This window comes from Esox lucius, chromosome 11 (genome assembly GCF_011004845.1).
Source record: "Esox lucius isolate fEsoLuc1 chromosome 11, fEsoLuc1.pri, whole genome shotgun sequence".
Lineage (NCBI taxonomy): Eukaryota > Metazoa > Chordata > Actinopteri > Esociformes > Esocidae > Esox > Esox lucius.
This window is the reverse complement of record NC_047579.1, coordinates 45,308,078-45,326,019: the sequence shown is the minus strand read 5'-3', so window position 1 is coordinate 45,326,019 and position 17,942 is coordinate 45,308,078. Positions and strand designations below refer to the sequence as shown.

At 37.8% G+C, this 17,942-nt stretch overlaps 1 protein-coding gene across 2 annotated transcripts in view; it reads right to left on the bottom strand.

The window, feature by feature from the left end:
• Positions 1-17,527, bottom strand: part of hs3st2 (heparan sulfate (glucosamine) 3-O-sulfotransferase 2) — a 65,852-nt gene extending 48,325 nt beyond the window's left edge. Inside the window, exon 1 of one of the 2 annotated variants that reach the window (XM_010874906.4) lies at positions 16,543-17,527. In XM_010874906.4, coding sequence (XP_010873208.1) covers positions 16,543-17,081 — 539 coding nt within the window. In that variant the 5' untranslated portion in view covers positions 17,082-17,527. Of the gene's footprint in view, positions 1-14,145; positions 14,220-16,542 lie in introns of those variants that run through there. The other variant, XM_020050869.2, reaches the window with a different exon arrangement.
• Positions 17,528-17,942: the final 415 nt, after the last annotated feature.

Here is a 17,942-nt window from a genome sequence, read left to right as displayed (position 1 = left end):
AAACATCTGCTCTCCCTGTTTCTTAACCCTATACCAGCTGCATTTATGTCAACTCACAAAACAAGCAGACATCTACGTCTTATTTTTTTGGAATTGGATCAAAAGACCCAGGGCTAAAGCTGCAGAGCCGGGGCCTATATATACCCCTGGCATTTACAGTAGGCTGCAACATTTGTTTTGGCATTTACTAAGATGTCTGTCTAATAATAGTGATTTGGCCTGAGCTTTCACTCTTACAAACTACTGAAATTGCTATTGCTATCCAGGAATTGAACTGTGAATGCTGTAATATCCTGTTTGGATGCCCACAAGAGAGCAACTGTATGTGAAGCTAGTGTGGCTGGATTAGCCCATCAGTTGCAAAAACCCACTTGCATTGATTATCCCTTGTGTTATTGAAAAACAAACATGATATTAAGAAATACCCAATGAAGCAATACTATCAAAAAATCAATGGCACATTTTGTGAGGAAAAGGGACATTGGGAGATACAATTTATTATTATTAAATATTACACCTTTATTTTGAAAAATGCCATTATAAAACAGATAATAATGTGCCATTTAAAAAAAAATGACTACCTTGGTCTTCCATGAAACAATTGCATCCTGTTGTAGCCTATGTTGCCAATAAAGCTATGTAATGTGGTAGTCAATACATAAACAAACTCTGAGTTGTACTGATTTAGTGAGGAATTAGCCTTCTCCTGATACGGTTAACAGGGCATTGTCAAAGGCTTCAAACCCTATTTAAGACAATTAGATTGCAGATATCTCAAAACCCATTTTGTAACTGTAATTACTGCATAATAACTGCAATAGCGGTGTATTTTAGTTGCCGTTATCCAACTTTAGCTTGATTTGTTCTTGTCTAGCCATTTACAAAAAAAAAATTTGTCAGAATGATATTGCAATTCTATAGCTGCAGTCTACATTCCCCAAATATTTATGAAACCTTGTTTTAAAATGTAACTCTTCAAATACAGCTCTGGAAAAAATTAAGACACCACTGCACCTTTTCCTTTCCTTTCCAAAAAAGTTGAAAACTAAAGTTTTGAGTGAGGAAAAGAATCGTTCAATTTGCAGTGGTCTCTTAATTTTAACCCTTCTGTTCCTCACTCAAAACCTTCCTTTTTGACTTTTTTGGAAAGGAAAGTAAAAGGTGCAGTGATCTCTTAATTTTTTCTGTGGCTGTATATAGCTGCGCCATTGAAAAGATTCAGAAAAAATACTTAGCAGACTTGATCTTATTAATGGGAGGTTTGCATTTACAGTAATGCCGAACCTAAACAACATTTTTATACACATTTTATTTTATTTTATATTGATATAAGTACTTTCCAGTCCTGTACTGTGCAACACTAGTTTCTGCACATGTTGCAGATTAGGGATTTCTTATATTCTCCCCTGAAAATAAATGTGTAAACTGTATAATATTTGCCTAGAAATTACAGAGAGATTTTGCTTGCCTCAGTCAGTCTTTGTTTATCATTGCTTCTTAGTGATGTTGATGGCTAAGAGGGTCTTTTTTACATTTTAACAGAAGCCCGTTCAAATTCTGTTGTTCAATAAAAAGTCTACATTTTAGGATGCACTTTTGTATGCACAATAAATAAGTTCAAATTGAACAAATATTGTGAAACACTGTAATTCTAATATAACTGCAGATTAATTCGATTGTGATTGATATAATTTAATTTTTTTATTACTGTAACTATTGAAATATGTTGTAAAGAATACATTTTTAAGAATCTCTGGATTCAGTGCATATCAGTCTGGGCTCTCACAAACCTTGATTAGTGAAAATCTGGGTTCTCCACCACATTTCCCCACATCTGTCTTTTCACAAGGTGTTCTGCTCTGCTACAGGGGATAATGAAAACACTACGCACATATAATGAGACACTATTGCAAAGATTAATTCAGTGTGTGGCTAAAATGCAAATGGTTTAAGAGACATTATAACATTCGCTAGAGATAAAATAATATACAGTGCCTTCAGAGAATTTTCAGACTGCTGTCTTCCTACATTTTTATTTTTGTGATATAGACTTAATTTATAATGAAGTACATACAATTTTTCCAAACTGCAGTGTAATTAAAGATGTGTTTTGGAAGGTTTGTTAACTCAGCTCAGTAGGACGTCCTAATCTCACACCAATTCACTTATTTATTTCCTAAAAGGAACAGACATACAGGGTGGGGGGCAAAGTAGCCCCATCCACTCAGATGAACCGGATGAGAGGATGGACAAATAAACAAAGTACAAATATAACTTTTGTTGGATTAACTGCACTGATATTTTGTCCCATACAGTGCATATAACAATTCTACACACCCCTGTTAAAATGCCAGGTTTTTGAGATGTGAAAGAATGAGACAAAGATAAATCATTTCAGAACTGTTTCCACTTTTAATGTGACCTATAACGTGAACAATTCAATTGAAAAAAAACCCAACTGAAATCTTTGAGGGGGGAAAATAAATAATAACATGACTTTGTTCTAAGAGTCTATTGTTGACGGAAGCACCTAGCACACCTTTGTGCTATAGTATCTTAGATACTTATGGTATACTTGGTAGACTTTTAGACTAGTTGGGATGTCGCTGAATTGTGTTGGTATGTAACTATGTTTTGTATTGTAACTTTATTACTTGATTGGAATAAATTGTATTACTTTGGAATATAGATTACAACGGCATTCCTCGTTCATCTTCACACTCAAGCTTGTAGGGCTTCTGATAATCACACACACATACGTAAGTCCAAGTGACCAGACTTGGCATCCCTGAGTTCTGGATTTTCGAAGCAGTCTGGTTAGGCCCAGGAACATATGCCATTGACTGGTCATCCCTGAGTCGTGGGTTTAGTAACATTCTGTGTAGCCCTAGGAACACATGCCATTGACTGGTCATCCCTGAGTCGTGGGTTTAGTAACATTCTGTGTAGCCCAAGGAACACATGCCATTGACTGGTCATCCCTGAGTCGTGGGTTTAGTAACATTCTGTGTAGCCCTAGGAACACATGCCATTGACTGGTCATCCCTGAGTCGTGGGTTTAGTAACATTCTGTGTAGCCCTAGGAACACATGCCATTGACTGGTCATCCCTGAGTCGTGGGTTTAGTAACATTCTGTGTAGCCCTAGGAACACATGCCATTGACTGGTCATCCCTGAGTCGTGGGTTTAGTAACATTCTGTGTAGCCCTAGGAACACATGCCATTGACTGGTCATCCCTGAGTCGTGGGTTTAGTAACATTCTGTGTAGCCCTAGGAACACATGCCATTGACTGGTCATCCCTGAGTCGTGGGTTTAGTAACATTCTGTGTAGCCCTAGGAACACATGCCATTTTACTGTACGGTTCATGTTAAACAACCTATGGGCACATATGATAACTAATATAAGCACACGCACATACGTAAATCGAGGTGACCAGACCGGTCATCCCAGAGTTCAGTGTTGCTATATGATCCCTTGTTTTCTGTACTTGACTGATAAGGAGCATTGAGGATAACGTAAGCCGTGAAACACATGACCTTTTAACACTACAGCCTATTCGTAGAAATAAAACTGAAAGATCCAAGGATATGTAGCCTCTTCACGTAAAAACATTGCAGTGTATTATTCAATTATTTTTATTTATGAATGTGATTAGCAGAGTCATCAAAGGATGTGTTACAGTAGCCTACACTGTCACGGTGCCTCCTCTGATCACGCCTCCCTCTGGGAAGTTCGACTTCATTGCTCCCTGTCGCCGGCCTATTAGCCACCACCGTCCATTAATCTGGTAGTTAGCAATTCATTCACAGAAAACCCCGGACTCTCCACTATTACTGTTCCTGACCACATCAACCCGGATCATTACGCACACCCGATCCTCACTACTACAGCCTGCAACTGCCCTTGTGTTTGTAAGTAAATGTTTCTGACATCTATTTTGAGGGATTTCTGCACACTACTTACAGAACACAATTCACTGAGTGAGGTTTGAGGGGTGTCCGCCATGTACAGCCCGCTTCATGTCAGTTAGGACTAAAGTCTTTGACTTGGCCAATTCAAAGCACAAATCTTCTTCCTCCTGAGCCTTTAGTAGATTTGCTTGAGGCCGTTGGATCATTGTCTTGTTGGAAGACTTATTTTCAGCCAAGCTTTAGCTCCTTGACTGATGGCCTGACATTCTCTTCATGAATCTCCTGGTATAGCTCAGAATTCATGGTTCACTGAATGATGTGCAGTCAACCAGGTCACAGGAACGCAGAACCAGCTATTTCCAAACACCATGCTTGATTGTTGGGCCAAGGTTCTATTGATGGTAGGCAGTACTGCATTTTCACCAAACTTAGTGGTTTTGATTCTGACCAAAAAGGTACTTTTTGGACTAATCTGTATAGAGAATGGACTTCTGGAAATATTCAGGTTTGTCCAGGTGGTCTCTGGCAAATACGGGCAGTTTGGTTCTTTTTTGACAGCAGAGGCATCTTCAATGCAACCCACCCATGAATGCCGTTTTAATTCAGTGTTCTTATTGTTGAAGCATGCAGAGTAAACTGAGATGCAGCGAGGAGGTCTGCAAGTCTTTTATCTGATAATATTTTTTTCTTGTGGGTCTTTTTCAAAGGATGTCCACTTCTAGACCAAGTTGTTTTCATTTGAAATGCTCTCCATTGGTAAATTATTTCCTCACATTGGACTGATTGAGCTCAAATTTGTTTGAATTGGTTGTATAGCCTTCCCCAGACAGATGCTCTCACTTCCCTCTTCCTGAGATTTCCTTTCCTCTCGGCACAGTGTGTTTTACATTCACCTGTATGGGTAACACAAAACTGACAATTTTTCTTGTCTCTATATATCAGAGTCCAACACAAACTTTTTCCTAAAGATTCCTTATTTGATTGGTTAATTTGGTACTCAATTATTTACCACCTGATTCTACTTACCTACTAAATTTAATCAGTGCAACTTGGGGTTCAACTATTTTTGAATGTGCAATAATTGCTTTTTAATTTTGTTTTTCTACAACGTGCATCATTTCCTCTAAACCAAAATATGGAATTGGTCACAATAAAACCTGTCATGTCAGATAAAAATGATTCTAAAGAATTCACAGGGAACACTATAATTGCACAGGGAGTTCACAATTGTTTTCAGGCAACACTGTATATAGAGTATACTATGTATCATACAAACTGTACTAGACTCCTGTTCTTGCTTGAAAGCTTTTTCCTATCTAATTTACTCAAACTAAATTTTTGCTGTGAGAGCTAAATATTTGTTATAATCACATAAAACAGTATTGGGTATGTTTACACTATTCTAGGAATAGTGTAATTATGTGGCCAGTAGTGTGGTGATTAACAAATAGGTAAGTAAACTCTTATCATCGATCAAGGTCAAATAAAGTAAAGCTCAACATACTTTCAATACTTTTTTAATAAAGAATTTAGTTAAAATGTCATGCAAAATATATAAGGTGGGTAAAGAGTGTTAACCTGAATTGATGCTTCACTACATGCTTCCGAGGTGGCCAACCATTTTCAAATGGCTCAAACCGGAAGTAAAGTAGCCCTGTCTATGTCTCTTGAGTAGGAAACTCACACTACCAACAGCCTTTGGCTCTTGCTGCCGGCAACTCCAGCTAATTACTTATTCATATACCAAATGTAAATATCGAACCCTCATGGACGCCACATCGTTTTAATATATATATTTTTTTATTAAAGTTAACTGCTCAGTTAACTTATTAGAAAAATGCTTATAGAAATAGGGTAACTTTAATAAAAAAATAAATAAATATATATACTTAGAATATAAGCAGCACTCGATGCATGATAGCACGGCTCAAGTTAACCAACAGTGTAAAAAACACACAACAGCCAGCTTGATGTATTGAGGGGAAAAAATGACCACAGGGCAGGTAGGTTGGCAGGAACCAATTCAAGATTCAGCTTCGCTTCCAACAGACTAGGCTACACATCATGCAACACTCTGTCTTTCTTCCCTTTAACCACCACTCACAAACATACCATTTAGCTTTGCATATTTAAGAAACACAAACTGCTGTGCATAAAACAAAACACATTGTAGTTAGCCTTTCCCTCCCTTTGAGCCGATAGAAAAGCACTATTTGAGGTTTGTTTCACTCTCCTCTCTTGAACTTGAGGAGTCCTACCTAATTTTCCAGCCTGTCTAGAATTGTTCTATGATCTACAGTGTCAAATGCAGCACTGAGATATAATAGAATATTTTATCTGAACCAGTATTCAGTCATATATATATAAAAAAATACACTCTTAAAGGGAGTCTGTCCACAGAAGCAAAGGACTGAAGTCCTGCAGTGCCCACAAAGTCCCCCTGCACAGGAAAGCACATGCACAGGCCCGTCTGAAGTTTGCCAATGAACATCTGAATGATTCAGAAGAGAACTGGGTTAAAGTGATGTGGTCAGATGAGACCAACATTTTGCTCTTTGGCATCAACTAAACTCGCCGTGTTTGAAGGAGGAGGAATGCTGCCTATGACCCCAAGAACACCATCCCAACTGTCAAACATGGAAGTAGAAACATTATGTTTTGGGGGTGTTTTTCTGCTAAGGGGACAGGACAACTTCACCGCATCAAGGGATGATGGATGGGGCCATGTACCGTAAAATCTTAGGTGAGAACATACTTCCCTCAGCCAGGACACTGAAAATGGGTTGTGGATGGGTATTCCAGCATGACAATGATCCAAAACACACAGCCAAGGCAACAAAGGAGTGGCTCAAGGAGAAGCACATTAAGGTCCTGGAGTGGTCTAGCCAGTCTCCAGACCTTAATCCCATAGAAAATCTGTGGAGGGAGCTGAAGGTTCGAATTGCCAAACGTCAGCCTCAAAACCTTAATGACTTGGAGAAGATCTGCAAAGAGAAGTGGGACAAAATCCCTCCTGAGATGCGTGCAAACCTGGTGGCCAACTACAAGAAACGTCTGACCTCTGTGATTGCCAACAAAGGTTTTGCCACCAAGTACTAAGTCATGTTTTGCAGAGGGGTCGAACACTTATTTCACTCATTAAAATGCAAATCAATTTATAACATTTTTGACATGCATTTTCTGGATTTCTTTGTTGTTATTCTGTCTCTTACTGTTCAAATAAACCTTCCATAAAATTATAGACTGATCATTTCTTGGGATCAAATAATTTCCCCCCTCACTGTAGGTCGGAAGCCTGATTGAAATTTGTCTAAGAGACTGCTTGAGTTCACAAAATTGATGAGTTGACTGAAGACAACCTTCTCAATGATCTTGGCAATAGAATGGAGATTTGATGCAGGTCTATAGTTGCTCAATACAGATGCATCCAGTGTTCTCTTTATTAAAAGCGGCTTAATGGAAGCTGTTTTTAAAGATGTTGGGAAAATGTCTGATTGCAGAAAATGCCTGAACTATTTGCTGTAGGTACATTTTTATAGAGTTAATTATTTATTTTTTAATGTCAGATAGCAGTGTGTTGAGACAAACATGTGAAAGCTTTAAAATGTCGAACTGTTTCTTCTAGGGATTTTTGATCAATTGTATTAAATTGTGAAATGAATAACCAAGTAATGTCTTGGTGGTTGTAGTGATGGTAGTTCCATTGTTTGACTGTGAGGTTTTGATAGTTTGTCTAATACTTTTTTCACTAAAGAAAGAAGCAAATTCATTACATTTCCCAGTAGATACGAGTTCTGATGCTATCTGCTTTATGTTGTCTGTAAGCTTGTCGGCCATGGCAAATAGTGTGCGGGTATTGTTTAAATTCCTCTTGATTATTCCCAATAAATATTGTTGTCTAGCCCTGTGTAACTCATAGTTGAAGCTAGAAAGGCTTTGTTTATAGATGTCATAGTGGATATGAAGTTTAGTTTACCTCACATTCCGCTTTCCTACATTCTCTTATCAGGGAGCTTTCAATCATGGTGATTCTCCATGGTGCTTTCTGTTTGTTCATAGTTGTCTTAACCTTCACCGGTGCAACACGATCCATGACATTCAATATTTTGGCATTAAGATTATCCAGGAGTACATCAAGTGAAGCTGCACTTATAATTGGAGAGATATTTACGGTCTCCATAAAGTAAGGATTGGTAATCTCATTAATGTACCTTTTTTTCACAGAAACAGAGTTTACTTGAACATCCGGGGTGATCAGTTATTCAAAAAAGACTCAGAAATGATCAGACAGGGTCAAGTCTTTGACCATGACAGAGGAAATATCAAAATCTTTGGAGATAACCAGATCTAGAATGTGGACTTGAGTGTGCCTACGCTCTTTCACATGTTGAGGTCAAAAGTGTCAAGTTCTACAAAAAGTTCTTTAGCATTATTGTCTGTATTATTACTTATGTTGATGTTAAAATCCCCAGTTATAATAAACAGGTTATAATCAATGTATATTACAGAGAGTACAAAATCATGAATAAAATGTGCAGAATATTGTGGAAGTCTGTTAAAAAATATAATCTGGGAGAACCCTTCAATGTAAAATGAGGTATTCAAAAGAACTAAAATTAGAGTCCATATTCTTTGCACTGGAAGGTACCTTTGAATAGGGAAGCCACTCCTCCTTTCCTACCATTTTGACACATATTCATATTACCAGATTTTTCAGGTGCTGTCTCGTTGAGAACAGTAGCACTACAATCTTCTGTTAGCCACATTTCATTGAGAAACATAAAATCTCGGTTGCAGGATATTATAATGTAATTTACCAAGAATGAACCCTTTTCACAACATCAAGCCAAGTGAAGAACACTTTCCAGGTAGACATATCATTATTTAAGTCTACCATAAAGAGAAGACATCATGAGAGAAAATAGAAAGGGTTTACCACAAAGTGAAAACCATTCATAAGCCTCACAAAGCCCAGTCCAGCCCAGTTCTGGGACAGCATTCTTTGGACAGATGAAGCTAAAATCAACCTGTACCTGAATGATGGGAAGAAAAAAGTATGGATAAGGCTTAGAATGGCTCATGATCTGAAGCACACCATATTATTTGTAAAACACGGTGGGGGCAGTGTAATGGCTTGGGCATGCATGGCTTCCAATGGCACTGGGTCACTAGTGTTTATTGATAATGTGACAGAAGACAGAAGCAGCTGGATGAATTCTGAAGTGTACAGGGATATATTGTCTGCTCAGATTCAGCCAAATTCAGCAAAGTTGATTGGACGGTGCTTCACTTTACAGATGGACAATGACCCAAAACATACTGCAACGGCAATCCAGGAGTTTTTTTTAAGGCAAAGAAGTGGAATATTCTGCAATGGCCGAGTAAATCACCTGCTCTCAACTCAATCGAGCACGCATTTCCCTTGCTAAAGACAAAATGTAAGGCAAAAAGACCCACAAACAAACAACTGACGCCCCCTGCAGTAAAGGCCAGACAAGGCATCACAAAGGAGGAAACGCAATGTTGGTGATGCGTTCCAGACTTCAAGCAGTCATTGCCTGCAAAGGATTAAAAATGAATATTTTTATTTATGTTTGTGTTCATTTGTCCAAATAAGGGGACTGAAAATAAGGGGACTGTGTATGAAAATGGTTGCAATTCCAAAATATTTCATATACGTTTTTTGTTCAATCCCTTGAATTAAATCTGAAAGTCTACACTTCAATTGCATCTCGGTTGTTTCATTTCAAATCCATTGTGGTAGTGTACAGAGCCAAAATTATGAAAATTGTGTCAGTGTCCAAATATTTCCGGACCTAAATGTAGACATTGGTTCTAAAGAATATTTTATAGATCATTCCGAGGTCACCCAACATGCTCCAAATTCACTCAAACAGGCTCAATCGTTTGTTTGTGTTCCGTTTGTGCCGGTTAAAGTTTAATTCTTGCGACTGTCTTTCTTAACGATACAGTTGAAGAAATAATGATAGGGATAGAGCAATAAGGGAAGATAGTAAAGTCAATGCGCTATCCAGTAGAAAAGTAGGTTATGTATAAAAAATTGTAGCAGCACAAACAAAATGTGTACCGGCACACACCAGCACAAACGGAGCACAAACGACTGAGTCTATTTTGAATTTGGAGCAGGTTGGGGGGCTGGTGATGGCATCACCTAGGCTATAATTATATGTCTAATATATAAAGCACCGCAACAGCACAAACAAAACATTTAACGGAACAAACTAGCACAAATGGAGCACAAACCAACAGGACAATTTTGGTTGAATTTGGAGCATGTTGGGGGGCTGAGTGACCTCAGAATGACCTATACAATTTTATTTAATACCTATAAAATGATAGCAGCACAAATGAAAATTTGAACAGCACAAACAAAGCACAAACGAATGAGCCAATGTTGACACAATTTGGAGCTTGATGGGGGGCTGGGTGACCTCAGAATGACCTATAAAATATTCTTTAATACCTATAAAATGATAGCAGCACAAACCAGCACAAACGCAGAAATGATATGAGCCTATTTTGATGAAGTTTTCCGTTGGTTGGGGGGCCAATTTCATGCAGATTTTGATTACAGGCTTAAAAGGGCCAGAAACAAATACGTTTCTTCTGAAACTTGTCAGTCTATTCTTGTTCTGAGAAATTAGGGCTATTCTATGTGAGAAATTGCCATGAAACTAAAGCTCTCGTACAACATTCTGTACTACTCCCTTCACAGAACAGCAAAAACTGTCTCTAACCAGAATAGAATGAAGAGTGGGAGGCCCCGGTGCACAACTAAGCAAGAAGACAAATACATTAGAGTGTCAAGTTGAGAAAAGGACACCTCACAGGTCCTCAGCTGGCAACTTCATAAAATAGTACCTGCAAAACACCAGCCTCAACATTAACAGTGAAGAAGCGACTTCAGGATGCTGGCCTTCTAGGCAGAGTTGCAAAGAAAAAGCAATATTTCAGACCAGCCTACAAAAACAAAAGTTTAAAATGGGCAAAAGAACACAGACAATTGGACAGAGGAAGAGTGGAAAAAAAATCTGTTGTTCATGCGTTTGTAAGGTTTGAAATGCCTTTGTGTATGTAATGCGCAAGATTAATAAACGTTTCCTAAGTCACTCAGGCCATATCGACATTCTTGGAGATCATAAGTGGTCATTATAATTTCGATGGCTGGCATCTTGATTAGCTGACAGGTCTTCAATTGACTAGAGAGGGTAAATAAACCAGTGGTTCTGGATCGAGCAGTTACCCTAACATAACATTGCTCTTTTAAAGGACTTTTACTCTGGCCTGACATCCATAAAGCCTTTGTTGAGCAGTGGGTAGGTTGCCCGCCTTCAGACCTGAATGTTGCTGGTTCGAAACACAGCTTGTTCGTTTTGTGCATATTCGTATTACATACGTTGTACTGGTGTTCATATCACATACGTTGTAATAGCGTTTGTAAGCTATGTTACATTTCAGTCAATTCGTTATGTATTATACATTTTGGAAGCGTTTTATAATGTAACCTAACATAACGTAACATATCATACAAAATCGGGTGCCATGGATTTACGTAAAATAGTCTACATAGTCCCCTGAGACCATGTTGCAACTACACTTAGAGATGATCGTAAGTCTCTCCCAACATTAAAATCTTAGATCTTTTCTGAGAAGGTTTCATGAATGAACGATTGTTTTCATTATAATTACTGTAGAGCTGTTAGCTATCCATCTACAATAATCTATTTCTAATTTAATGTGTTTAATGTATTGTTGCAATCCTATTATACCTGTTGTTGGTAAGTAGAACTGTTTATGGTTATATTGCGATGGACTAATTGCACCTACAAGGGTGCAATCCTGTTATACCTGTTGTTGGTTTGGATGTTAATAGGTAATGTAGGGGAACTAGTTTTGAGAACCGTGGCGTTTCAACTAACTGGTTTGACAATGCATGAAGTAAACAGACACCACATCTCTACACACGTACAGTATAATGTGAAACACCTGCTGTTTAAATAACGTAGTGGTTAAAGACAGTCTGTCACAAAGGACACTGCGGATCGCATCCAGCCAGGGCAAAAGCATTCATACCTTTTAATTGTGGCCTGGCTGAACTAGGCTTGCCTGGTTTCTTGTTAATTAATTCAAGTGAGAGAAGAGCAGGCGTTGTTTTTCTCAGGGCATAACTAAAAATTAAAATCATGAAAGCATAATGAAGCATTATAAATTGTGTTTTGACAAGAGATCATGTATTCTACTTAGATACCTTCAAACAGATTATAATATTCAGTTTTTGCTCTCGTCACAAAAAATGCATCGAATTGAATCACTGAACTCCAAATTATCTTGCTGCAACTCATGACCTCAGTATTTCTGGAGTCCTAGTTATGGTCTTATGTACACTGTTTACTGTTGCCTTGTTGTTCAGTTGTAACATTAGATTATTCAAGTTTTTGTAATGTGCTAGGGGCTCTCACTTTATGTTCATAATCATAAAAAACATGTATATGTTGCAAAACATTGATTAAAATGTTTATTTCATAATACTCATCTCCCAAGAATTACATCTTTCAGGGGTTGGGTATGATGGTAAATAAATCTTTTTTATCAAAACATTTTTATCAATCAGTATGGAGAGAAATATTGTTTGAAGTCAAAGAGTGCTAGATGAAATAAACTGCATACGATAATGTAGAATGTAAACTTTTTTTACTTGAGTTACATGGCTCTGGGGATTTCCAGTCATAAATTCTACATGAAAAATACATTATATTAAAAGATATTTTCAACATTTCATAAAAAATATATTTGTACATTATAAAATGTTCTTGAATTTTTCTAGCTCCAATTATACAACAAATTTCCAAATATTAAGAGAACATTTTCCTGCCGGGCAAGCACTGTCCTGATTTTTAAGACTGCCTATGCTTCATGTCTATGAGCTATATCAAGATTACGACTCCTCATTAATAGTAGAGCTGCCTGGTCTATCTTAATCCACAGTGGAATGTGTAGTTCCCTCTGTTAAATGAGCAGCAGCCAACTTTCTGTCCTTGTCAACCTTTCTGACGCTGGTATTCCTGGGTTCTGTATCCTCCCTGAGCCAATTAATGGTGGACCAGGAGAATATTCTTGGCTGCAGCAAATGCTTAAAGGCCTCTTGCACATTTTCAACACTACTTAGGGAATCTACTTGATGTGCCTCTGACTCTTGTAAAATCAGTAGAGCTGAGATGCCCTAATAAGTTTGGATGGGGATTGCAATGTGTGTTTTTTTTTAATGATGCTATATAAAATTAAAATAAAATACATCCATGGCAAAAGAAATCGGCTGCAACATCATGTCACATTTCCAGATATACCATATAGCCAAGGGATTGAGGGAGACATCCTCGAGGAATCTGAATGGGGCCAAATGGGTAATGCTTTCTAAAAGCACAGTAAGGAACATTGCAGTTTCAGTGGCATTGCATAGGTCTGTCACCAAAAGGAAAGAGTGAAAATCTGTAGATTTTGATCTGTATTCGATCAACAAGCTAGGATTATGTCTTCTCAGTGTGCAGCATCAGTTGATGGTGACAATCTTATTTAAAGTTCAGACCAAGTCACATCAGCTTTAGTCTGCATTAACTTTCAGTCATCTTGACTGAACTAATCCAGCAAATGCTCATTGAATTTGAATGGTCTCTGAATCATGTCTCACACTGAAATGAGGTCTGTCACTTACAGCAGGGGAAAATGGGTGGATTGTGCAACTGACTTTTAATTTAAAAAGACCATACTAATTCTATCGCTGTGCCATGCCACATGTTGGTGACAATTTTATTATTTAAAGATCAGACCAAGTCAAATTGGCTCTGGTCTTTCAGTCATCACGACTGAACTAATTCACAAAATATTCACTGAATTTCATTAAATGGATAATTTCTGACTAAAATTACCTAAAAAGAAGGACTCTATAAGGACTCAAAACACTATATTAAAGGGGCTTATTATGTATCTTTTGATGTCATCGGGCAGTATATCTATCTCATTACTGGTGGCATTTATCTGGTTCTTGCTACAAGAAGTCAGTGGCAAAAGAAATGCTTTCAGAGAGGATTATAGAAACTGTTGCTATAGGTCCTGGCTTCTGTGGCATTTTAATTAGTCAGTCCACAAATATTATTGATGAATATAGAGCCAGTATGTGTTTGTGTGTGTATATGTGTGTGCGCACCCAATGCACCTGACAGTTCTTCAAGTCCTGAGTTATACGGAGTCCTCAGCCTTGAACTGAATTCCGCCAAGCCTCTTTTTTTGATTTCAGTGCCTCCCCAGGAATGAGTCAGACTGAACTGACGCAGCAGGTACGAATGGCTTCACACTGTGATGGGAGAGTGAGCACACACCACAAACTGGGCTTAGGTAAAGCTGCTGGGTGATTTCAACAGACTGGCCTCCCTAACAGAAACTCCCACATAACGGAACACTTTATAAAGCCACATTCTGGGTTTCAGTGTTTTATTTTTCTTCTCTCAGCTAAGTGTAGACGCCACCCTTGAGAATTCCCTGCTCAGTTCCACTCGACAGGCACCATGTTTTGTCAGAGAGTAAAATGTGATGCCTGTGTAATACAAGCTCTCGGGCATGCAGGTACAGTTTTTATCAGTACTGACCTTATGGCTGGTAAAGGGATTTGTAACATGTATCATTTGTAATATTCATACATTTGTAGGTGTAACTGCTAAAATGGGTATGCGACCAATAAAAAGTTTAAACCTGAAACGTTTTTGATAAGGGCAAATAGCCACAAAACTGAACTGAGCCAAGCTGAGCTGTACTAGCACTGGTCATGCTGAAAAACACCATGTGAAAAGAAAATATTCAAGCCAACACATTATAGTTCTGGTGAGCAAGACAGTGATATTTTACTGTCCTGTAATCTTTCTTATCCAGGATCTGACTTACGGGTAAGTGGTAGTGCCAGACTGGAACCAATATCCTGTCTCATCGACGTACACTTGAGCATCATCTGGTCAGAGGGGAGGGAGGTGTTCGATACTTCAAGGACACTAATCAATACTATCCATGCCTATTTTTGCAAAAGGGGTTGATCAAAGATCTGGCCCTGAAAACAGGTATTTGCATGTTTTCCTACTGAAATTCCACATTGCAACACTTGGGTAAGGGTTAGGGTTAATGTCATCTAATCCTTGTTATCAAAATAACTGAATTCAGCAAGGTAAAGTTAGTTTTATTATGGACATTCAGTGGACATTTGCCCATCAAAACCAACTAATTTAGGACAATGAAAAGTATTGGTTCTTGATCAGGTGAAGGTGAACTACAATCCACAGTTTTACATTTTTTATCATAATATTTACATTCAACAGTGTCTACAAAAAATGTGCCATGACAACAAAAGTGTTATATTTGTGGTGGGATAAGTTACAATCTACAGCTTTTAGTTGTTTCTAAATATGTAGCACATTTTTGAGTTTATCCTTAAGTGCTATACTCGGACTAGGGGGAGGATGGGCTACAATCAAGTTTTTAGAAAATATTTTAGCAAATTTTTGAGTTTATACTTAGAAATTCAATAGCATCTACAAAAAGTGTGCCATGAAAACAAAGGTGCTATATTCGGGTATTTTTAATAAAAAACATTTGTTGTCATGGCACCCTTTTTGTAGACGCTATTGAATTTGTAATGATAAACTCAAAGATTTGCACAAATATTTCAAAAAACAAAAAGCCGTAGGTTGTAGTCTTCCCCCAAGTCCACATAAAGCACTTTTGTGGTCATGGCACACTTTTTGTAGACGCTATTACATTTCTAAGGATAAACTAAAAAATGTGCTAAACATTTTGAAAAAACTAAAAGCAGTTGATTGAAGCCCATCCCCCCACGAATACAACACTTGTTGTCATGGCACACTTTTTATAGACACCATTGAATTTTAATACCATTATAAAAAAATGATATTTTGGATAAACAAGAAAAAAGAAAAAATCTTTGATTGATACATTGAAAAGTGTGGATTGTATTTCACCTTCACCTGATCAAGAACCCATACTTTTCGTGGTCCTAAATTAGTTGGTTTTGATTGGCGAAAATGAATGTCCACTGAATGTCCATTACAAAACTAACTTTACCTCGCTACGGAATTCTGCATTCAGGTCATTATTTAATTGTACGACTTATGATTACAATTGATTTCATTGATTTTCAAAATACATTTGGCCTTGAGATATTGCAGCTGTAAATCAATTCTCTCCTCAACGAGTTGTTCCCACTGTTAAGTGTTGTATATGTAAAATACGTATGGTTAATTCAACTTTATGGACTTTCATTAATACAACCGAGGAATAGTAAATACACACCATGTAGTTTTAGAGCTGACTAATAACGTTAAAGAACATCTTAGCACATGAATATATAGGCAACACAGTCCGCATAATGTTGCCTAATTGGAACATTGGGTTGTGCAAAGTTATAAGCCCACTTGCCTAACGTTTAATTCAACATCACATTCCTTCCCGACAGGCATGCAAGCAAACTTGTAAAACATATTAAAGTAGTGGAATTACATCACAAACAGCTAAATTACTTTATTTTATTCATATCAACATGATTTCGTACCTGTACCAGTTCAGTCCTCTGTCATAGTTTCTATCGAAAAAGTGGGGCTCTGTTCCGAGAGCGCGTACATCTGGATGAATTCGAATGAACTCAAGCACAGCTCTTGTCCCACCCTTCTTCACGCCGACAATAAGTGCGTTAGGTAACTTCTTGTTTCCAAATTTCTGGGCGACAGTTAAATTATGTTCTGATGAGGCAATACTCCGTTTGTGAGCTATAGGCAAGGGAACGTGTTTACTTTGGTTGCGATGATTTGATCCTTGGTTAACGACAGCCACGTTTAAACTATCTTCCCCAATAGTCCTGGTGTTGACGGGGAAAGAGCAATCTTTTTGAAGAAGTTTTTTTCTTCCTACATTTTTGTGATGGAGGCACCTTGTTTCCTCATAACTCTGGTTTGGCATGATTGTACCACAACAAAAAATTATGCTGTAGCATAAATATGTAAAGGACAATGAAAGTGTGAATATAAAAATAAATCGTTTGCTTAGCCTATTTGAAGATGGCACGATTCGGCTTGAAATTAACCTACATGCCATTTCTCCATGGGCTAAGGGACTGCATCCTTTAGAGCTGCTCCTGGACTGTGGTGTCTCCCTGTGGAACCGGACTCTGCCTCTGCCAACATCCCAATACGACAGAAAACCAGTTCAATTTTTCTCCAATGCATTAGCCTACCTTTCCAAAATGTGCATAATTTCTTTTTAAAGTATTGCTGGGTAACTTTTGAATAATTTATGAATGATCCCACCCAAGTGAAATAGTTTGAGTGTTAGAATGAGCACATCTGGAATATTAATTAATTTCATGATCCTTCGCCGAAACAATTAAACCCCCAGTAGTTTCCCTTAATCCCATTCATCGTTTAGTAAAATCCGTTGATAAAGGTAAAATAATGCTTCGGTTAGATAAAGACAATTATAAGCACGCAATCCTCAAGTCTATATCTCCCAAAAGGCTCGATGTATTATTCTGCAACTGACAGATCAGTGCAACGGCTCCGCCTCGATTTCACAGGATCTGCGCTGTTCAGCTCATGTTTGACTGCTTTTTTAAAGTTCTCAAGAATGCGGTTGCGGCAGTCAGGGACCGATGATAAATATTTAAAGACGCTGTCTGACATCACACTTCATATGATCATATCCTCCTGGCGTTTTACATAAAAACAAAACAAACAAAAAAACACCAGGTAGGTACTTCACTGAGACAACCTATCCAGTTCTTTCATTTTGGCAGGTGTAAAATAGTCAATATGGAAACCTGTGTAAGCATAAAATGTTATAAAACAAACTATAATGTAATTCGTTGTCTCTTCTGGCAAGATGGCGCCTACTCATATGCCATGTTTCTGGCTCCTTCACACTTAACATTCTAACATTATTTTACATTACGTGCATAGG